The sequence below is a fragment of the Meriones unguiculatus genome, chromosome 7, assembly GCF_030254825.1.
Source record: "Meriones unguiculatus strain TT.TT164.6M chromosome 7, Bangor_MerUng_6.1, whole genome shotgun sequence".
Taxonomy (NCBI): Eukaryota; Metazoa; Chordata; class Mammalia; order Rodentia; family Muridae; genus Meriones; species Meriones unguiculatus.
This window is the reverse complement of record NC_083355.1, coordinates 97261941-97285111: the sequence shown is the minus strand read 5'-3', so window position 1 is coordinate 97285111 and position 23171 is coordinate 97261941. Positions and strand designations below refer to the sequence as shown.

General features: G+C 43.3%; 1 protein-coding gene across 3 annotated transcripts in view; it reads right to left on the bottom strand.

The window, feature by feature from the left end:
* Tshr (thyroid stimulating hormone receptor) overlaps window positions 1-20756 on the bottom strand; it is a 122508-nt gene extending 101752 nt beyond the window's left edge. For 2 of the 3 annotated variants that reach the window (XM_060387989.1, XM_060387991.1), the window contains exon 1: window positions 20008-20756. In XM_060387989.1, coding sequence (XP_060243972.1) covers window positions 20008-20177 — 170 coding nt within the window. In that variant the 5' untranslated portion in view covers window positions 20178-20756. The remainder of the gene's footprint in view (window positions 1-20007) is intronic. The other variant, XM_060387990.1, reaches the window with a different exon arrangement.
* Between the last annotated feature and the right edge of the window lie 2415 nt (window positions 20757-23171).

Genomic DNA, 23171 nt, shown 5'->3' with positions numbered 1-23171 from the left:
TACCATCTTGTTTAAAAGAAAAAAAAATCTAACCCTCAATCTGTATTCACTGACTCAGAACTTGTTTAGAGTTCTTACTGTGTGTCAGAGAGGAAGTGAGGTACTGAAAACCTAGACAGCATGGTGTTACAGTCTCCGCCTTCAAGATACCCTCATAGGGCTTATGAGCAATGAGCAGGGAGTGGGAATCCCGAACGACATGAGTGTGAGAAACTCTGCTGAATAAAACCAAGATGAAGTAAGGATGGGATCCCTCGGAGGCAGACTTAAAAATGGGGGACTTAAAAATGGCAGGAAAGAGACAAGGGTAAGTTGGAATACTTTCTATTGATAGACATAATGAATTTGTTTTGGGCAGTGAGCTCCAAGTGCTCCTATCCAACCAGACAAAAATGCCTAACAAACAGAAAAATACCATGGCTAGATTGAAATATTGCAAGAGCTTGAGAATATTGTTTGAGCAGCTTGTAGGTCTGGGGAGAATTGCCAAGGAAGAAAATATAGACAGAAAAGTCAAGGGGAATGCCTCGGGTGATGCCCATGTTGGTAGAGGCTGGAGGTAACAAGAAAGCATCAAGATTAGCAGAGATGCTGGACAGTGAGCATAAGCCATGTCAAGAGAAGAAAGAACCTTAAGAGAAAAATGGATCAGATCAGAGGTACCCCATGCTTGATGGATCAGACACATGAGGTCGGTGGAAAGATTTACAAATGCATTGACTTGTTGTCTTTATGGGACGTCAAAAATCTGAATACAGGATGCTTTGCCGGAGGCAGTTTAGGGAACCCAAAAGGAAAAGAAAGAATGTCTTACTCTTTATTGATGCAGAAAATTATGGGCATGAGAGACAGTAAGGAACACTTCACCCTGAGTCTGGTCAAAGCCTCTCACCAGCAGAAAGATAAGAATTCTAGAACAGTTTACTTTGTGCGTGCTGCCTTCCTCGCTTCCCAGTTATCAACTTGCAATATTCTGGGGATCTCACCAGAAACTCCTTTATAGAGAAAGGGCTCATACCAAATCCTTATACAATCCTAACAGCTACTGGGTTCACCCTGTGAGATAATTACTCCATCTAAGGCATCTCTGGGACCACATCATAATCTCACTTGTCCAAACAGAGAGAAAAGGAAAACAAAAAAGTTTTCTTAGTAACCTTTTGAGATGTAACTTGAGATTCATCAAAATAGTGAATAATGCTACGACGGTGAACTGGCTGCTCTGGAGGAGCCCACTAACTCTTGAGACGCACCCAGGAACATTTGAGTAGCTCTTTCTGAACACCTCTTTCTCTTCAACCCTTTGCTTAAAAGTCTATTTAAATGATCTTTAAAAAAACCTTCAGCTCTACTTCAAACTAACTAGACCTGAAGTTCTTTTCCATATGAAGAATCTGGACTCTTCGCCAGGCATGCTGCTAAAGGATTAAGGAGCCACATCAGGCTGCTAACGACTTTGTAGAGAGTGCTAGCTCTGCCCTCCTGCTGACGTTTAGCATTTTCCTATTAGTATCATTGAAATGTTTACCAAGTGCATGTTTTGCATATCCTAACTGCATAAATATGTTAAAACGCAGCTTTATAGCTTCTTTTGAAAGTGCTTAATTATTGGTCACGTGTGTTGGGGCGTGTGGTACATGTAACAAGAGATGTTGGATTCCTTGACAGTTGTTATCTGCCCAGCATGGGTGCTGGGAATCCAACTTTTGCCCTCTGTAAGAGCAGTATCCACAGTAAACTCTGGACTGGCTCTCCAGCTCCCAGATTTATAGTGTATCTCAGATATACAAGGTAGAAATGGCATCATTTCAAGGAAATTTTCTAGGAAAATCTTAATATGAAGACAGATTAGAAAGCCTTTAGAGAAAATAATTTCTGAAATGATTTCTAGTCTTTTTAATAAATGAATAAAAAGAGCAGTATTTTCAAATAACAGGAATAACCCAGAACACACACACATACACAACAAACAAACAAACAAATAAACTACCACCAACACCACAAAAAAAAAAAGTCCTAGAATCTATGGAATCACAACTTTTTGGTAGAAGTATGGGATCTTCAGAAGTTATTCTAAACACAGGTGATGAGTGAATATAAGATGAAGAAACAGTAGCAATGAGAGGTGAGTGAGCATAGAAGGGAGAACCTGAAGGGTAATTACATTAATTACATCAAGTAACATTTTCCCAGTAATAATCCAAATGCTAGTCTGCCACTTTCCAGCAGGGGGCAGTAGAGAGCCCCAGACCTGGTGGAGGAATCCCAAGCGAACTGTCCTGTCAAATTAAAGCCTCGGCTGCAATCATATATATATTTGTATTTTGAAAAGACGTGGGATGTCTCATAAGACTTGAACTAGAGTTAAGACATAACGAATAGAAGAAAACAGAGCCAATTTTCAAGTGTCTGCATGGGGAAAAACAAAACAAACAAACAAACAAATAAACAAAAAACAAGATTCAAGGCTCACGAGGGGAAAACAAAACAAAACAAAACAAAACAGGACAACCAGCAATCATAAACACAGACAGAGAGCAAGAGCCAAAGTGCTACAACAAATTGCTTTATGTGCAACCGGTATGGTTTTGGAAGTGGCACCTGGGAAGGTTAGGATTGCTGTGCCTGATTTAAAGGAAACTTAGGGTTGAGAAAATTGTGAACTGCCAACTACTTGACTGGAGAAGAGACAGAGCGCTGTTGTTAGAAGGACTGAAGGGTGTATCACTGAGTGCAGGATAGAGGTCACTTGAGAAAAACACACAGAGAAGAAGGAATTCATAACAAGGAGAAGCTGGTACTACATGAGTGATGGGGGCATGATAGACCTATGACGGAGCTTCCACGAAGTGGCCGAAATGATTGCTTACCTTCTGAAGCAACGCGTTCGACAATTACACTCTGCAACGTTATGGTTTGATCTACAGTGTTTGGCTTGACAAGGGTGTGAAAGCAATTGCATCCGATGAAAACTGTACTTTGAGGTTTGTTTGTTGTTGCTGTTGTTGTTTTGTTTTTGTCTGTATGTGTGTCTGTGTGAGTATATGTTGCGTGTGTAGGTATCCTCCGAGGTCAGAAAAAGAGGTCAGAGTCGCTGGAGCTAGAGTTCCAGGTGCTATTGAACGTGTGTTAGGCGCTAGACTCAGGTCTTCTGGAAGAGCAACAACTCTGTGTTACTGGTTCTCTTCTTCTCCCTTTAAGCGGGTACTGAGAGAGTTGTATCAGCTATGGGGACTGAATTTGGGTCCTCTGGAAGAGCAGCCGGTGTTCCCCATCACTGAGCCATCTCTCCAACCCCTGTGTTATGTTTTAACCAACATCTGAAAGCAGCCATTTTAGAAAAAGCATAGAACCACCAATGGCAGTTGTGACTCAGCAAGATGGCATTTGCCAATCTTACTCACAGGCACTGACACAGTGACAGACACAGAAGCAACAAGCGTGCTAACAGCAGGCTCTCCCACTTAAAGGTGGTCAAACTACGCCAATCACTGACAGCAACAGAGGTCAGTGTGGTATTTCCTCCAAGTAGATGCCAGTCTTTTCTTAGAAGAGACAGTGTTTTGCCACCATGGTGTAAACACTTATTCTGAGTAACTGTTTGTTTCTCTTCCCCACAGACATGGAACATCTGTATCTGGAGAGATTTCTGAATCTGATCCATGGTCATGGGATACTCAAGGCACAGCAGCCAACTGTCAGACACAGTTACAGAAGATAAAGGAGCGACCTTGCAGCCATGAAACTTCTCTGCTTCCAGCAAGTATCACACAATGTAGAAGATCAGAGGTAAAACTGAAGTGCCAATAGTGTACCATGTTGGGGTACCATTGTGTGGGCTACCCATTGAATCACAGCCTCTCATGTAGGTTTTCTCACTAGAGAGAATATGAAACTAAGGATTGAAGTAGAAATGCTCCCACTGGCTATTATAGCCAACAATGTACTGGAGGACTCTGACCTTTCTATTCCCATCATTTCATGCTCTGCATGGAATTACAAATTATACCATGATCTAGACATTCAAGACGTCTTGTATACAGAGTCCAGAAGATTACCGTAGTTAACTTCTTATGGGGAATAACAGACTCTAAGGAAGAAGCAACAGGCTGCTGTTACACTGTTATAGCAGAGAGGAATGTGTTGGCGCTCAGAAGAGCCACTTGGCATATCACTAGACCTGACCACAAACAGACAAATGCAATGGTCCCAGCTTAAATAAGGTATGTTAGTTGTGGCTGCAGAGCCTTTGGCAATGAGTGCCTTGACCCTATCACCAGCTCTTTTCATAGCTAAGAAAGGTGGGAAGTGAGGGAGATTTAGAATGAGCTTTGGGAAAGGGGTTAAAACTACTAACTGTGGTCTTAAAACTAATTGCAGCAGCAGGTTAGAGATGTGTTTCTTTTATTCCCCCTACCACTCTTTTGTAAGCTTCCCCAGGGGAAGTGAAGCCCACTGGTGTCCTGGGCAACCTTTCTCAAATGTATGCAAAGAGTTCGACCTCTTTAGCAAGGGGTGGAGTGTGGCGGTCATGAGGTCCAACACCCCACCGGAGCCCACTTATTAGGTAGCTGCAACAGTGCAGTCGGCACAAAAGCAGCTCAGCATGTTCTTCACTGTACATCGGCAGCTCTGCCTGCTGGGCTGGTCAGATGTCCCCACTGAGGTCCCAGGGAGTCAAGAGGTATGATGTGGACGGAACCAAGGGAAGCCGTCAGCAGGGCCAAGCCACCAAATATTCAAACTGAGAAAGAGTCTAAAAACAGCCTTTGGGTTTTGCAACAAATGTTGCAGTGACTTTAGCAAGAACTTTTTCAGTTGAGTAAAGGGGACAAGAGCCAGATCATACTATGTTAGGGGTGAATGAGAAATAAAAGCACCAAGAAAGCAACTTGCAAAACATTCCTTATGAGCATGTGAAGGGAGAGAGGAAAGGAGAGTGAAAACGGTGTTTGTTACAAAGGTAGGGGAGAAAGAGATGAACTTTGGGGGCTTTTAAGTTAAATATTCAGTTTTTTTTTCATTTTTTTTATAGTCTATTTTCCTCAAAGTCCATGTTTAACAGAGCTGGGTGTTTGGGTCACGTTTTTGGTCAGCCAGGAGACAACAAAATATTTGTCAAATCAGAACTTTCCATCCTTGCTGAGTAAGAAGCATGTCGAATATTGAAGAGATTTACCTAACAGTTCTTTGAAGGCCCAAACCAGTTTATAGTTTTCATTTAACAGATACCAAAAATAAGCCATGGTTAGATGCTTTCGTAAAAGGTTTGTGACTTATTAAAGCTCTCTTGATTTATACTCTCCATTGCTATAAAAAACTGTATGAAAATAACCTTTTGTGATAGATTGCAGGGGCCACCCACTACTCCCTGGGGCAATGAGGCAAGAGTTAAACATTGTTAGAGCACTGTTAAATATAGACACATCACTGTTAATAATAAGCCTTTATTGTTAGGACCTTCTCAAATGTGTATTTTCCTTTAAATAAGTTATGATGCTGGAGGCTGGAATGATTGACAGTTGTTAGACCATTCCCTCTCTGGTGTCCCTGCTGGCTTGAGTGGAAGGACTATGGCTACACAGCCAGGAGGACTGCCCTCTCTCATACTGAGCTGGTTGCTTTGAAAGCACACTACCTCATTTGTATTAGGGACTGTGACTAATACAAACACAGTCCTCCATGAAGACGTGGATCTCCGCATTCCCTCCTGGCTTCAGAAGCAGGCTGTTGAGGTTAATGTCTGAGTCAGCTGAGCGACACCCTCCTGTACTGCCCCCTGGCATCACAACATCAGGTATGGCTTTCTCAGAACAATTTTCTTGCTGGCTCTTCCAGCCAATGCTCTTGCTTAGCATTGGTAAAGCTGGATGGCGTGGTAAGGCAGAGGACTGAGGTAGCAGTGGATTAGTGGCAGTGGCCACAGTGGCAGTGTAAGCATGCTGGCAGCGATAAAGACCTAACAGACACTCCTGCCCCTCCCTCTGGCAATCAGACTATTGAAACAGTGGTCCTCATGGAATTAGAATTTTTCCAGGAATCTCATGCTGGGAGAAGGAAAAGGCTGAAACCTCAGTGCCAGCAAGAGGATGAACATCTGCCAAGAACAGCTCTAACAACATGTCGGAACACCTTTTGGGGGAGAGTGGAGCTGATAATGATGAGCCAGTGATGGACGGGTCCACATCTTGGGTAGAACTGCTCTACCAGTTATGCAGGCCCCTTCCTTCCTTTCTACCTTCCTTCCTTCCTTCCTTCCTTCTTTTCTTTATTCCTTCCTTCCTGTAATTATTTAGTTATTTATATGTGTATTAGTTGTTTTGCCTGCATGCATGTATAGTGCCTACACAGGCCAGAAGAGGGCATCAGATCCTTTGACACTGGGGTTACAGACATTTGTGAGCCTCCACATGGGTGCTGGGAATTGAACCCTTGTCCTTGGAAGAACAGCCAGTGCTCTTAACCACAGAGCCATCTCTCAAATCTACCTCTTGCTTTGTAGTGAAGCCTAAACCTCATCATGGATGAGGTCAAAGATGGACTTGGGAGGTCTTCCAGCATGGTTGCACGGAATAAGTCTCCTTTCTTTGTTCTTCGCTATCAGTTGCCTGTTTAGTTGGCGTAGTTTGAGCAGGTAGGTGAGCCTAGCTTCTTAGGATTGCCAAGGCCCAGGCTGTGACCCTAAGAACACAGTAACAACAGTACTAAGAGAGGGCAGCTGATGTTCGAAGAACAGTCAAGAGGTAAACAACAGCCAGAAGAGGCAGCCAAAGAGACGAGAAAGTAGAAAGAAAACAAAGGAGGAAGAAAGTTGACTTTACAGGGAAAAGATAAAAGGCTGTCAAGAGCTAGAACAGAGACTCTGTAGGCCTTGGTCCCTGAAAGGAATTCAGTGAGCTACAAACCCTGAAGGACCAAGAGTCTCAGGCACCCTTGCCCTGAGAACCATAATACTAACTTGTCTCAAGTGCTAACACTCTAGAGCTGAGGGTCCTAGTGCCTGAAGCCTGTTTAAAACTGGATCCCAAGCAAGGGGTCCCTGATTCTGCTAGCTGCTGTCTGTCACTCTGTACTCCTGGAAAGCAAGAACTACACTAGCTGCCAAGTGGGGATGTGGTAGTGGCGGAGGGTGGGGTGGGGGGCATGCCATTAGTTAAGGTCCAGAGCAATAAAGCTTCAACCTGAGTTTCTACATCTCCTAAGGCTGCAGCTGTTGGCCCTTAGCTCTCTGGGTTTGTAACCTGCCAGTCCAGCTACTAGGTCATGAGCACTCAAGGGCTCCTAACTTCTAGGCCTTGGAAGAACATCTCATGTGCCCATAGCTTCTATTTGGGAGAGGAAACTGGCCCTAGCCACTTCGCTGGTAATACTTTCACGTATTCATAGAATAAAATTTTCTGTTAGGGTGGGAAACAACAGTCCTCTGGTCGCCACCAAGACTTCTAGATGACACAGATTTATGTGTGATATTTTTTCCTTCCCCATTTTGCTGCTGTTAATAATGAAGGCATCAGAAATAATACAAAAGGAAAACTTCCCCATGACCTGCTCTGTTTGTGTTGGTCGTGAGACAGGCTTTGTGCAAGGCGCCGAGAGGAATCCTCGCAAGAACATCAGACCTGTGTCACACAGAACCAAATCAGACAGAGCCTTAATGACTTCTCTCATGCTTCATGGAACACATTTCAGAGCTTCTGGCTGTGTTGTTTTAGATTGCAGTGGCCAAGGGTGGTTGTGAAATGCCTGTTTGGTTATGCTAGGTAAGAAGGCCAGCCAAGCATTAAATACGGGCATCTGGAGGCTCTGGAAACACTAACAGGCTTGTTAACCAAACTCTGACACAGAGCAGCTAAATTTTTACGGATTTATGGTCTCTATTAGGACTGACACCTGCAAATTAGAATTTCAGTTACTATCCCTTGCGGATGGCAACTCCTTAGCATGATTCTTTGAAAGGGGAAACTCATTCTTGTAGTTCTCTGTAAAGCTGCTTTTGCGAGGTGAACAAATGCTTTCTTAATAAAGTGGCACAGTCCTGATGCCAGGCAGATACTGAATGGTCTCTGCACAGAAGTTTGCCCTCTACAAACTGAAGGTTCCATGAGGCCGGATGGCACATCTCTCAGACCTGCCACTCTTCATACTAACAGTTAACCTGTAACGAAGGTGGGTCCTAGGTAACCTGGTTTCTTTTCTCAGTGGTGTTAAAAAAATATCTGATGGAGAGTAGCTAATGGAGGAAGGACATAGTTTGGTTCACAGGTTCAGAGATTTCAGCCCATGGCCATTGACCTTGCTGATTCTGGGTTTGTGGTGAGGCAGAATCTTATGGCAGCAGCATCCTTTGGAAAAGGAAGGAGACTGTTCTCCTGGCAGAAAGGAAGCAGAAGGAAAGAAATAGACCAGGGATTATTACTATAACCTTCAGGGGCATGCATGCCTCCAGTGCGGGGGTTCTCCACCGATGAGTCGTGACCCCTTGGGGTGTCAAATGACCCTTTAATAGGGGTGGACCAAAAGCATCAGAAGACACGGATATTTACATTACAATCCACAACAGTAGCAAAATTACAGTTATGAAGTAGTAACAAAATAACTTCATGGTTGGGGGTCATCACAACATGAAGAACTGTATTAAAGGGTACAGGAAAGCACAGATCCTTAACATCTATTATATTTAAAAGGTCTTGAAGAGGGAAAACCATAGAGAACATGGCTGCTCAGCAGTTCCAAGGGCTGAGAAGGACATGGTATGTTGAATGCCAAACTGAGTAGCATAGGATCTCCTTTTGTGATGCTGAGAAAAATATCTGCAACTAAATAGAGCTAATGATCATGCAATAGTGTGAATATAATAAGTGCTGTTAAGCAGGAAACTGCAGCGTGGATTGTGATATGAATTTTTATAGTCGGGACCAAGACAGAGCTGGTGAGGAAGAGAAGAGGGAAAGGGAAAGAGAAAAAGAAAGAAAGAAAGTGAGTGAGAGAATATTTAGAAAGATGGAGCTAGAATAGAGAAAGCCTTGGGTTCATACTAGGAGGTCTGTGCTTGAATTACGACTTTCTCACTGGTGATGACATACATGGGAAGAAGGATGACATTGCCAGGTCTTGTTGAGTCTAGCTTAGAGTCAAACACCAGCCTAATGTAACCACTGGGTAAAAGTAAGGTGTGTGTGTGTATATGAAAACACAGTATGAGTCTGGGCACAGAGTTGACACAGCACACATAATTCAGCAAATGAAACTGGCTGGTGGTGAGTTTTAAAGGGAGTAAAGAAGGGGCGTTTAGTTCTTGCTGTAGTTAAAAATTATTAAAATGGGGGTTGGAGTGATGGTTTACTTAAAGGGCTTGTGCTCCGAACATGACACGTGCCTAGCACTGACACAAAAAGCTGAGCATGGAGCATACAGCTGAAATCCCACGGTTGGTGAGGTAGAGACCGGGGTTATCGGAGCTTGCTGACCAGTCATCTAGCTGAACTGAATTTGTGAGCCACAGCTTCAGTAAGAAACTCTGTCTAAAAAAAAAAAAAAAAAAAAAAATAGAGAGCAACTGAAGAAGACACCCAAAGTTGACCCCTTGCCTTCTCTGTGTGTGCGCATGCGCACACACACACATACACACACACACACACACACACACACAGACACGCATACACACACACACTGTTGCTGGGCAGTGGTGGTGCACACCTTTAATCTCACCAGAAGAGGCAGGTGGGTCTGTGTGAATTGGAGGCCAGCCTGGTCTACAGAGCAAGTTCCAGAACAGCCAGGGCTACACAGAGAAACCTTGTCTCTAAAACCAACAACAAAAATCCCCAAACCAAACACTGTTAAAATGAATGAGAGTCAATTTGAATTAATAATTAATTCAATAATTAATAATAATTAATAATTTATCCCAAATAAGCATTGTGACAATTTTTAATGGTAATATATATATTTTTTAAAAGTTTTAAAATTATTTTCATTTATTACAATTTATTCAATTTGTATTCCAGCTGTGTTCCTCTCCTTCATCTCCTCCCAATCCCACCCTCCCTCCCTCTTCTCCCCCTATACCTCTCCCCTAGTCCATTGATAGGGGAGGTCCTCCTCCATTTCCATCTGACCCTAGCCTATCAGGTCTCATCAGGACTGGCTGCATTGTCTTCCACTGTAGCCTGGCAAGGCTGCAGCCCCCAGAGGGGAGGTGATCAGAGAGCCTGTCACTGAGTTCATGCCAGAGACAGCCCTTACTAAGGAACCCATTTGGAGACTGAGTCTATGGGCTACATCTGAGCCAGGGTTTTAGGTCCTCTCCATGCATTATTCATGGTTGGTGTATCAGTCTCTGCAGAGGCCCCAGGGCTCAGTTTTTTGTTTGTTTTTTGTTTTGTTTTTGTTTTTTGGCTCTGTTGGTCTCCTTGTGGAGCTCCTGTCCTCTCCAGGTTTTGTTATCTCCCCCTTCTTTCATAAGATTCCCTGCACTCTGCTCAAAGTTTGGCTATGAGTCTCAGCATCTGCTTCCATACCTCGATTAGTAGAGTCTTTCAGAGGCCGTCTGTGGTAGACTTGTCCTGTTCCCTGACTTCCCCCAGCAGAAAGACACATATGTCCTGTTGAGGGACATCTAGGTTGCATCGTGATAATTTTTAAGAATGTAAACACTGAAGAACTGGACAGCCCAGCATATAGCTCACCACCTGTGACCAAGAAACCTGGAAGGTTGGCAGAGTCAGTCCCTTCCAGGGATGAGAACAGGGGTACATGTATCCTTACCCCCTTCTCTACAGCCAGCGTGCCGAGATATCTATCACCTGAGTTCTCTGTGACCTCCTGGGATACAGCAACCACTGGGTCATGCCAGCTGCAAATGCCCCCACTCTGACACCTTCCTCTCTGCGTTCTCCTCTTCTGTGGATGCAATCTGCTCAGTCAGGGTTCTCACGCATATCTGCTTTCACGAGAACACTGGTGAAGACATCATGAGCTGCTGCTTTTGCTAAGACCATCTAGTCTTAGGAAATCCTGTTGGATTTACCTTCAAAATAAACCTTGGATGCCATCATTTAAAAAAAAAATCACTCTTCCTGCTATTCACCTGGTTCAAACCATCAGTGTCTCTTACCCGATTGACAAGCTCATCAGTCAAGGCAATCCTAGCAAGAATGTAAGTCAGGTTTTGCATTTTGGGAGGTGGGTGGGGTGGTTCTTCAGATACAGGGCATGCATGCATGTGCTAGTATGTACGTGTGTAAAGTATACATACAGATACCACACATACCCTATCGATTATATATAATGACCTACAAAGCACAACAGGGTTTGTTTCCCAAGACTATTTCCTCGTACTCTCTCTACTTCGGCCACATTGCCTATTTTGTTTCTCAATACGACCTGCTCGTTTTTTCGTCACTCTCACGTCTGGATCTTTGCATCTCTCCACAATTTAATTCCCTTGGATATGAGCCTGGCTTACTCTTTCCCCCGTTTAATTCATTTAGGAATTCATTCGAATGTCACCTTTTTCAGTGAGACGGTCTGTTTTGGATTGAATAGCTGAGCCTCTCTGATAAATTCACCGGACTGAAAGTGGAATCTCCAATGTGACAGTTTTAGAAAATGAGACCTTTGGGTTGTAACTAGGTCATGTAGGTAAATGTTTTGCTTTTGTGACCAGCTCGGTTCCCTTAAAATGAGAGCTAGGACCAATGAGCTCAGCTTTCTACCATGTGTAGTTACGGGACAATGCCGTTTGCAAACCAGGGATGGGATAGCTGGCATTGTGTCTGACTGTTTGAAGGCAGCTTCCCACATTCTCGTTGCCTCTCCCTGTCTTTATATTTTTCCTCTGAAGGTGTATTTTCCTCCACCTGCCATTGTTTGTATTTGACTCTGCCCTATCCTGCCCATTTTAGCTGTTTTCCCCCATTTTAATGTAAGGTCTGGGATGTCATTTAGTCTATATCATTAATGTCAGACTAGTATTAACATAAATATTTACTGAAAAACCAAGAGGAAGGGAAGGATGAAGGAAAATAGGAGGGGAAGGAGAGCAGAGGAAGAGAAGGAGGAATCAGACACAATAAAATACTGTATATTTAGCCAGGGTGGTGGTGGTGCACATCTTTAATCCCAGCACCCCAGGAGGCAGAGGCAGGAGGATATCCACGAGGCCAGCCTGGTCTACGGAGCAGGTTCCAGGACAGCCAAGGCTATACAGAGAAACCCTGAGTCGGAAAACCAAACCAAACCAACCAACCAACCAACCAACCAACCAACCAACCAACCAACCAAACAAACAAACAAACCAAAACCCCAAAGCCAAAAACTGTTTATTTAAAGGTAGAATTTCTGGTTTTCTCATCTGGATAGACCAATGTTCGTAAACTCAGAAGTTGACATGAAAGCCACACAGCTAAAGGGTCTGTTAAAGCCTCCCTCCCAGGAGACTCCCTCATTTATCTGTTTCTTAGATCCTATGTGCAAATACCTCTCCCAAAACTGGCCTTCTAGTTTCTCAGCTTATAAAATGATTGAAATAACAAGATACAAAGTGACAACACCTGGAAATAAGAAAAGACTATTCTAATCCTCTCTTTGACGTTGAGTATTTGTTTTTGGGATTCAGACCTGGGACAAATTGCTGAGATGCCCATTTAACCAAAGTGGACTTGCCCCGCCCTCCTTCCCCGGTTCTCCCAGAATCCCTCAGTCCCTACCTGTTATAAGGCGTGGCAAGCATAGCGCTCCCCAGCCCTCTGCCCTGAACTCTCAAACCCAGGGGCTTGTATTCCTCTCCCCTAGAAGCTCTTCCCTATGTAATCCAGACATTTTGGTCCTCTCTCTCTGCATTTCCTCTCTTCTCTGTCTGGTCCCCCTTCTGTCTCCATCTGCATGGTGAGTTCACTGACACCTTCCTGTGAACCCACCAGAGAGCTGCCCCCAACAAACCTGCATGTATATACTCTAATTGGGCTTGAGTTGACTCATTTCTTTGGCAGAGATAATTCTATCACCAGGAATGGATAAAACTAAGGAAATGCATGGAAAATATAAGCCCAAATCTTAATGCACTGAATAATTAAAGAGATCATGTCTACTGAAAGACAAAGCTGGACCCTAGGGAAAGTTTCCCAGGTCCAAAAAAAGCAATATGGGATGTTTAAGATAATGAAGAAATATCCGAATTTCTGATATACTCTGATGGGAAAGCATTTTCATTAATTCTGTATCAGAAAATCCAGGATGGTTGTGCACCTATAATAGAATAACATTTACAGGAAGCCCTAAAATCACAAGAGCCTGCTTTCCATCTTAACAAGAAGTTGGTTTTGAACATTTTCTGGTGCTCTTAAGGATCCACACAGTTGAGTCTGCCATCTCTTGAATGACACACTTCAAAATCCAACCTATAGTTTTGAACAACAGCTGGACGACCTTGAGCTACCCCACTGTAAAGATGAAATGGTTTGGCTTGGCTTGGCCTCCCTTCTTCGCCCCCCCCCCATGGTGGTGACATGTTTCAGCCTGCCAAGGATGAGGGGAGGAGCTGGATATTTCTTTGATAGAGCTCTCTCTCTTTCTGGGCTTGGAGGGAGCGCTGGGTAAGAAGTAGGGATTCTCTCTCTGGGCTTGCAAGAACAACACAGAAGCATCTGGCAAGACACAGGTAAAACATTACTCTGGGAACGAGAGCTAAGGAGCCCCCTTGGGTTTAGAGAAGCTCAAGGGAAAGGTAGATCAGCTCGGTAGAATGCCACACATAAAAAAGATATCTAAAGAGCCAGCAGTTTAGTTGTAGAATCAGGCTTGTAAATAGATATTTTGCATATAGTTTAGAAAAGAAAGTTACCTCCCTGAGCTAGCAGGTTTTTACCTCAGTTTATGTCTCCTGTATCTTTAATGGTATGAACAGTAGATAATTTAAATGGCCAAATATGACAGTTAAGGATATGTTATCACATTTAATTTAACTGTATGTGTGCACATGTGCATGTGTGTGCCATGGCTCTCCTTTGGATATGTAGAAGTCGCAGACAACCTGCAGGGGTTGTTGGATCCATGTGGATCCCAGGGATGGAACTCAGCCTACCAGTTTGGGTGGCACACGCCTTAACCTGATGAGCCATCTAGACAGTCCAGTGCTAAGAATTTAATATGAGATACAATGCACCAGCCATATGCAAAATACGTTGTTATACCATTGACCTAAAAGACTGAGGGCTTTTGATGAACTTCTGTATCAAGTGTTTTCGAGGGATGGGTAACACCATCATCCTCACAATGTGTGCAGAAGGGAAAGCATTCTATTCTGGGGTCAGGCATAATTTCCTTTAGTTCTAAGACACGTGTTCTGCGTTCTTTGTAATAAAACAGATCGGGTTATAGTAGATAGGACAGATTATTCCAATGCACAGTTTCTCAACTTTTTGGCAGGTCAAGGCTATCTTCGAAAAATATAAGAAATTGGCTGACTTGTGTACATATAAATTTTCACACAGTCCCTAGCAGAATGGCGGACCTTTAGAACACATCAGAATCCCTTGAGTAGTAAGCTTGAGTTTGAAGAGTAAATGGCACACCCGTACAATCTGAAAACAACAATCAAGTAGATTGATTCATAGAAGCAATTTCTCAACTTTGATGGGAAGACAAAGTGTCTTGGTGATAACTTGTCCAGTGACACTCACACAAGAGTAATTTTTTAAAACAATGTATTTTGAGCATTGTGAATTAGCTTTCTCTGTGCTTACTGCTTGGTCAGAAGTAATAAAAGAAAATAGAATTAGCCTTCAGTCTAGCCAGCAGAGACAGAAACAACTGAAATCTGTAAATTCAGACTTCTTATCAGGATTCCTGACATATTCTGCTGGCTTCTCATGCACATGCAAGGACACACACATCCATGTACATACATCTGCATGCAAACACACACATACATATACTCCGACACTTGCATACACACACAGAACCCAGCTACAATGGACAGTTCCAGTGAAGCATGCTACTCATCATCTCAGAATCCAGTTTCTAGTGAGTGTGCACACGTGTGTGCACACAGTCGCATGTGTGTAAAAGCCAGAGGAGAATGCCAGGTATCCTGTGCTCTGATGCTACTGGGTTAAATGAACCTATCCCTGTCTACCTAACTACCTCACAATACTCCCACAGTGCCTGCCATTCTAGACATTCAAGACACCTGTTTGAGTCAAGTTATGGAATAAATTAAGTAAAGATGTAATAACATACATTCAAGGACACTGCTCCTGAAAACTATATGACACCATATAATACTTGTGTGGTGGGAAAAAGGTAAAAGCCTTAAAAAGAGAAAAAACAGAGTTGGCAGAGGAATGTCCCACTTGCTTTGGCTGCTTTTAGAGCCTCCGTATCTTGGGTGTCTACTTTTTCCTTTCTCAGAGGAGTACTCTATCAGACAGTTGTGAGTCACTGCTAGAAGTGAGCCTGGGTCCTTTGGAAGAACAACCAGTGCTCTAAACCACTGTCATCTCTCCAGATGGAGTACTGTGTCAGAAGAATTCAGGAAGCACTAGTGAAGTCAGTAGTTGTAGGAGATGGATATTCAAAGTATCTTGAACATGGTTTTACTATAAAGGTCAAATGATGGCAAGCAGTGAATGTGTGGAAACCCATCACATGTCACTTCGGTATCTGAAAGTAAACAGCTATTGCCCTCAACAGCCAGAGAAGCCTTCCATGTAGGGGAATTATAATCCAGGAACATGGCTTCTCTGATGACATCCAAACACCTTCTATGTCTGTGTAATCTGGCTGGAATGACATACCTTTAATCCCTCTGGCTGGAATATAGACACACACTTATTATACACCTTTAATCCCAAGCAATGAAGGTAAAGTTACTTTGTAGAAGGAATCACACATGTTTGAAAGTGATATATAATTGAGGGGCAGAAAAAATGACGAATCAGAGAAAGAGTTGACAGAATAGGTTATGCTCAACTCTCATGAGAGCAAAGAGGAAAGAGAGGCAGCTTAGGAGAGCAGTGCAGAGAAAGCGAAGAGAGAAGGGTCAGTTTTTTACCAGGAGAGTTTTACAGAGACAGGTTGAAGAGAGAACAAACTAGACACGGGTAAAGACACAATGAGCCAGAGGATATGAAGTCAGAAGATTAGAGCAGATTGCTAGAGTTAGTTTGAGGCCAAGCAGAACAATTCAGTCAGAAGCTGAGAGAAGCCAATTTGAATCAGTCAGTTTGGAGAAGAGTTTGAGTCAGAACAGCTGAGTTGAACCTGCCAGCCAGAGTTCAGAAAGAACAAGAAAGGGCAACTTCATTCAATAGCAAGTCTCAGAAGCTAAAAAACATTCTAGGGATAGATTGGATTGTACAAAGGCTAAAAGCTTTTCTAAATAAATTCACTTCAGTTAAAGAAATATACCTACTTAAGCATACCAAGTAGCAAATACTATAAATGGAAGCTAAGGCCCAACTCCTGGAAGTACACAGTCATTTAGTTAAGAAAACATTGAGATAGACACCAATTAAACCTTTAGGTACAGCATGCAAACAGTTAAAACCAGAACCACCCCCCCCCCAAATCTCAGCAGCATTTCTGAACACATGCCCACATGGTGGACAAACGCTTACTACACTGAAGCCCAAGATCCGAGACAATGTAGGAAGTCCAGCGGGTGCAGGTGGTCATTGCTACCATTATAGCACCAATGGGGAGAATGCCAGGCTTCCTGCTCTATCATTCTACTGGATTAAAGGTGACAAGGCAAGGTGAGTCAGCATAAACACACAGAACGTCGCTCTAGAACGGCATTCTCTTATGCAGAGAGGCCATACTTGGAAACCTTCGGAATAGAGGAGACTGATGGCCCAGCTTGGTATGTTTGGTTTGGAGGTAATATTATCTATCTATTATGTCAAATGTTATTGTTTTGCTTTTCACTTTTTTCAAAATCCTCCAGAGATAGAAATTTTCAGTCACTTATTTATTGGGTGATTGTGTGTAGTGTGTGTGTGTGTGGGCACATGTGTGTGCTATGGTGTTCATGTGGAGGTCAGAGGGGAACTTGTGAGACTCAGTTCTCTCTTTCCACCATATGGATTCCAGGGATCAAACCCAGGTTGTTGTGCTATGGGGCAAGCCTTTTTGCCCCCTGTGCCATCTCACTGGCACTATGTACACAAATTTCTTGCTTTATCTAAGTTTCCTTGTGTCATTCTCAAGTGAGAGGAGTTTTTTTTGTTTGTTTGTTTGTTTTGTTTTTTCAGACTTCCTGCATATCAAAGATGTTTGAATGTTCCAAATGAAGACAAGGGATAGTAGTCCCTTTGCTATAATGAGGGCACACTGTGCCTCTCTGGAGAGTCAAGTAAGAAAAAGATCCAGAGCCAGATTGTCATGATCTTCTTCCCGTTCATAAGACCACAGAGCAGGTGCACAGCAGTGTAGAAAGAGATGTGTTTCACTCTCTCCACCATAGCACACAGTTAGATCAGGCTATGGAAGAAACACCCTCAGCACCTTAGCGACATATAAAACAGCCAACCCCAGCTTGTATGGCACCCTGGCGAACATGGCAAAGTCAGGCAAACGGCCCCACAAGAGCACAAGGCTTTGCATTATAAACCAAAATGCTCTTCAGAAAATTCTAAACGAGGATGGGGTTGAGCATTGCAGAACGCTGTCTGGACATGGCATGGCTCATGAGCCCCCACCCCTACTTGGGGATTTATAGGAGGTTAATGATTACTTCTGGAGGGAAAGACATTTTCTTTAGTGGTTTTATCATAGGCAGATGTTCATTAGAAGAAAGGGAAGATCAGATGGAATGGAAGAAGATCAAGAGAGGGCAGTGAGGGTGAATATGATCAAATACATTATAATATATATATATATATATATATATATATATATATATACCCATATTTATGTATAAGCAATACATGCTAACAAAAGCACTAAGAAAGTTTAAAGAAGGGGTACACTCCAACAATGTAAACCTTGGGAAAACATCTCTCAGGTCATCAGATGAGTGAACACACCATACCACCCACCTGTACTTAAAAAGTAAAGCACCCTGTCTTCCCCATCCCTTTTTCTTTAAGAACTAACATCTGGCTCGACTACTCTCAAGGTCAGGTCTGTCTGCCTCTGTGCAGTCACTCTCTGTGGTTCACTGATTTTCTTCTTTCACATCACAGCATCAGAAGCCTCTTTCATCCAGAAGAAAAAAAAATGGAGTCCTTCTGAATAAATGATCACACTTTCAGCATTCCCTTTTCTCAACATTTGCTGGGTAATTGTGTAACTCACAGAACCTCATCTCTCTTCCATAACTTAAAACCTCACAACTTATAACTCTCTGAAGAAGCCTTTGGGCTTCTGGCAATCAGAGACAAGAATCTGTGTTTATGCCTTCATTCACTTAAGCTTTTCTTTTTTTGAACATCTAAATAGTTCCATCTAAATTGGCTGGTTTACAATTCGAGATTGCCTGACAGGGACCCTGTGTTGGAGGTACTCAGCCTGCTTGGATAAGCACACAAACAGGTAAACTAAGATCGGTGAGGTTGTCCTTTGAAGTTTGTACATGATTTCTATTTTGGGGACTATCTGTATCCACTATAAGGTTTTTAATCATGATGGTAAAGTGTGTTTTATTCTGTGAAGACAGCGTAGAGAAAGAAGTGCTTCTTAGAGGTTATTGCAATAACAAATCCATGGGAAATAAGAAACAACGGTGGGTGGCTTAGTTTTAACTAACGGACCAAAGAAAACACTTAAATTTGTACCCATGGAGGCAATCACCTTCTGTTGACTGCTCTTCTAAGATAATTTTTTTATTATTTTATTTTATTTTTCTTTATTAATTACACTTTACTCACTTTGTGTCCCCCCCCCCGTGGTTCCTTCCCTCCTCCCGTCCCAATCTAAGATAAATTCTTAAGAGAACCTTGAAGTACAACTGCTTTTCATTTATCTCCACTTCCTCTGGGTTTAGGCAGCCCCTTTGTCTTACTGCTCTTTCTGTTGTATTTTTAGCCAATCTCTTTCAGGGATCGGTTAAGAAACTAACATTTAGCACAAAGATGAAAACGTGCCTTGTGAAATTTCGTCTCTTTGCCTTTCCCCCACGTATATCCAAAAGAAATTCTGGATGTGTTAAGTGGTGGTGTGGGTTGCACAGTTCACAGGATATATACATATTAGATGAGGGACATATTGTACTTTTATTTTTAAGTAATTTTAAGTTATTTTTGGATAATTTCATGTGTAGCTTTAGGTCATATTCACAGCCTCTCCCACCCCCCTTTTTTGATTGCCTCCCCACTTCCTCTGGAACCCTCTCTGTTCTGAGAAGTCCAAGGGTGCATTTCTAAATGGGCTCCTGGTTACATTTTTGGGTATTTTGAGACAGAGCTCCTGGAATTCACAGAGATCCACCTGCCTCTGCCTCTCGGCTGGAATTAAAGGAGAGAACCAGTATGCCCATCTCTGATTAAGTTTTTAACAATTATTTGATAAGTCAAACAGCTAAGGCTAAGGTAATTTCTCACCTCAGGAGAAATGGGGAATGGGGGGGGGAGAATAGAAATTTTGTTTTCTAAGATAATTTCTAAAAGTAAGTTTTTCTAGAAAGAAAATCTTTTTTTAATTTAATATATTTTTATTATTAGTAACATTTCATTAACTCTGTATCCCAGCTGTATCCCGCTCCCTTATTACTTCCCAATCTCAAAAGTTAGTTGTTTTATGTCTTAACCTATTACCTGAAGTGAAACTAAAATCCGACGGGCGCAGGGAGTTGGCCAAATGTAGACAGAATAGAAACTCTTCAGAAAGCACAACTCCCATCTTAAACCAAAGTTTTGTTAGGGGTTCTGTTTCCCTGTGTCAGCCGCGCACTTGTCCTTCCCAAGTACGGGCGATTAAGTTTGTTCAGGGACTACCCAGATATCAGCGCATCCCACCACACACCATAATTCCAGGGGGGAAAGGGAGTCGGCCTTGGTTACTCACAGAGTCTGGGTGCTGGGCGGTAGGATGGGGATTCGGTGGAGTTCCTTGCAGGTGACTCTGAAGTCGTCCTCCTGGTGGCACTGGCAGGGTGGAGACGCACACCCTCTGCCCCGCAGGCTCCCAGGCAGGGCGAGCAGCAGCGTTAGCTGCAGCAGGGACCCCGGCTTCATTTTCCAAGAGACCTCTTGCGCTACTTCATCATTGCGCGCTCTATCGCCTCATTCCCACTGCCCTGCGCCAGACGCTGGAGGAGACCGGGGCGCGGGAGGGAACCGGAGGGAGGAGGAGGGCTCCAAGGGGCTGTGACCTCATCGCTGGAGAGCACTCTGGAGAGGGGGAAGGAGAGGCTCTCAAGTGCACCGCTTGCCTAGGCAACTCTCCATCCAAACAAGCCGGCCGGATCAGCCTGGCAGCTCCTTCTGTTCCGAGACACCCAACCTCGGTCCCCTCGCGTTCCCCTCGGTGCCACCCATTAGTTCTTTCTAAACCCTAGACACGCCTTCCTCTCCCCCTTGTCTTCGAACTCTCGAAGCCACCTTCCCCTGCTGAGCACCCTTTACGAGCGGTGCAGACCGGGAGCCCACCCAAATGGGTTTTGTCTAATGTCACCAAGGAGGGGACTGTTGTGGGACACTCTAATATCCCGCGGAACTTCGGCTACTCCAGGTCAAAGTTGCCGGAGCGAACAGCACAGCCGGGGCCAGCTTAGCGTGTAGCTGAAGGGAGATGTGACGCTCGCAGCGGATCCTCGAAGCTGTCCAGCAGGAGCAGCTAGGGGCCGCCGCGCGCCTCGGTGGCTCTCGAGCTGAAGCCTCTGAACCCGCTGTCCTGGAGGAGCCAGTCTCTCCGAACTGCAGCCACTCCGAGCAATCGGGCGCTGGGCTCTGGGGCCATCTGCTGTGGAGAACTGGGAACTGCGCAAGCAGGTCCCATCGCCCGCTGGTAACGTTCTGGTTTTACCATAGGGAGGGAACCCGCCTAGACATCCAGAAATTGTTTTCATTCTCATCCGTACCTTCAAAAAGAACATTTAAGTGGCCCATTGTTCTTCTCACACTAACCAAAAGTATTAATTACAAATGTAAACTAGATTGCGTCAGTTTTCTTCTTTAAAGTGCAGTTGCTTGCTAAATCTTCTAGGAGCAAAAGGAATGTTAACTCCGGATACCCTACACGGGTTCTTTTGCATGCAACTCTAGAACAGGAGGAAAAGGCTAGGGTGTTGGGGGTAGAAAGAAATATTAGGATAGAAGACTCTAAAAATACAAGAGTATTAGGGCAGGTAAATATTAAGATTCGTCGAACTGTGCGTTTAAGGTACGTGCAGCGCAGTGTTTATAGAAACTTTATTCGTAGTCACCCTAAGTATAAACAACCCTACACGTCCTTCAGGAAAACAGTGAATGCACAGATACCATGCCACAGTAAAACGACCTAGAGTGATAAGATCTAGATCTTATACAGATCTAGAGTGATAAGAAGCTAAATTTAAACCATTTCATGTGTGACCATTCATCTAGGTGACATTGGATGGCATTCTCAGTAAAGGTAAAACGAGGGCTGCAGATACAGGTCAGTTGGTAGAGTGCTTGCCTAGCATATCCAAGGTTCCAAACGCAGAAGAACATCAATTTGTTGCCAGTGGCACACCTCTGTAATCCCAGAATGTGGGAGTCAGGGGCAAGAGGATCAAGGTCCTTGGCTACATAGCAAGTTACAGGCAGCGTGTGCTCTGAGACCCCAAAGCACTGAAATCTTGAAAGAGAAGCTGACTATAAACAGACACCCAGAGATCTTTCTGGGGAATGAAATTGTTCCCAGTATTCACTGTGGTAGTTCCGTAGCAATTTGTAAATGTGGAGAGTTACAGGGCTTGCATTTTGGATGTTAAACCCATCCTATCCAGGGATAAATGCCCTTTGATTTTCCGAAGGTGTTCTTGCAGTAGCTTTACTGAAATTCTATTTGAGAGTTTTGGGTAGATGTGCCTAAGGAAAGGTGGTCTGTTACTCTAGTCTTTATTATAAAATTATTCTCAGTAATTGATTCTCTCTTTCATTTCCTCCTCTCTACATATGGAATTTAGTATGTTGTTCTTTTCTGGTATAATTTACCAGTGAAACTATTTTAACATGGATTTTTTTTTCACTACAAATTCAACTTCTAAAAATAAATATAGTGTTCAGGTTCTTTCATTCTCTTTGAGGAAGTTTGGATAGTTTGTATTTTATAAAAGATTTATTACCTATTCCTGAATCCATGGCTATATAGTTGATTATAAACACACATAATCTGTTCTGCTGTCAACTCTTTCATACCCAAATTGCCACTTCAGTGTCTTCATTCTGCTTTTCTCATTGGCATAATTAGGTGCTTGTTGATTTCATTAAAATTCTCAAATCAGTGAGTGTATTTTTGGTTCATATCACTACTGAATCTACCAGTTCCTATATTCTAGTTCATCTACATTGGCATGTCAACTAGTTTTGCTGTTGTCTTGTTTAGGAAACCATATTGTTGAGATTTCATGGCCGCGGCTTCCCTGCCATGTATATAAATATGAGTGACACTATGTCTCAGAAGACATCCTGGTTTTCTGGTGCTTACAATCTTTCCACCTCTTTCTCTCACAGTGTCCCCTAAGCTTTAAGTGTTTGTATGGCTACCAACTGTAAATGCTTCAGCATTTGGCACTTTGTTTTACATCCATGTGAATACTCTTGGTATTTATTATCCAACATGGTTAAATGTGAGGGTCCCTGTGAGTGTCTCAGCCGGCAATGAAATGACCCACAGAGAGGCAAGTCAATGATCGCTGAGATATTAAATGTTTCATTCTGGTTGTTAGGAATCACTGTGATTCTGGGTCTTGGGTAAGTGACAGGTGTTTCCTCCTCTGAACTCGGGAGACATGTCTTTCCAGCTTTGTTTTCTTCACTGTGTGTAACAGTGAGCAGCCTTCTGAATAGTTTATGGAGACATGTTGTGGTTCTCAGAAAATTTTCTCCACACGACTCTTTTCTTGCTCGATAGTTTGTCATAAAATCTTCACATGCGTCTGCTTTCAAGTCCCTTTCTCAATTTACAGCATGTAGTGGGTACTCACTCCCTGTGTGCTTTCTCCTGACACCTCAGCCAAGATACTTCAACGAGTATGGCAGTCG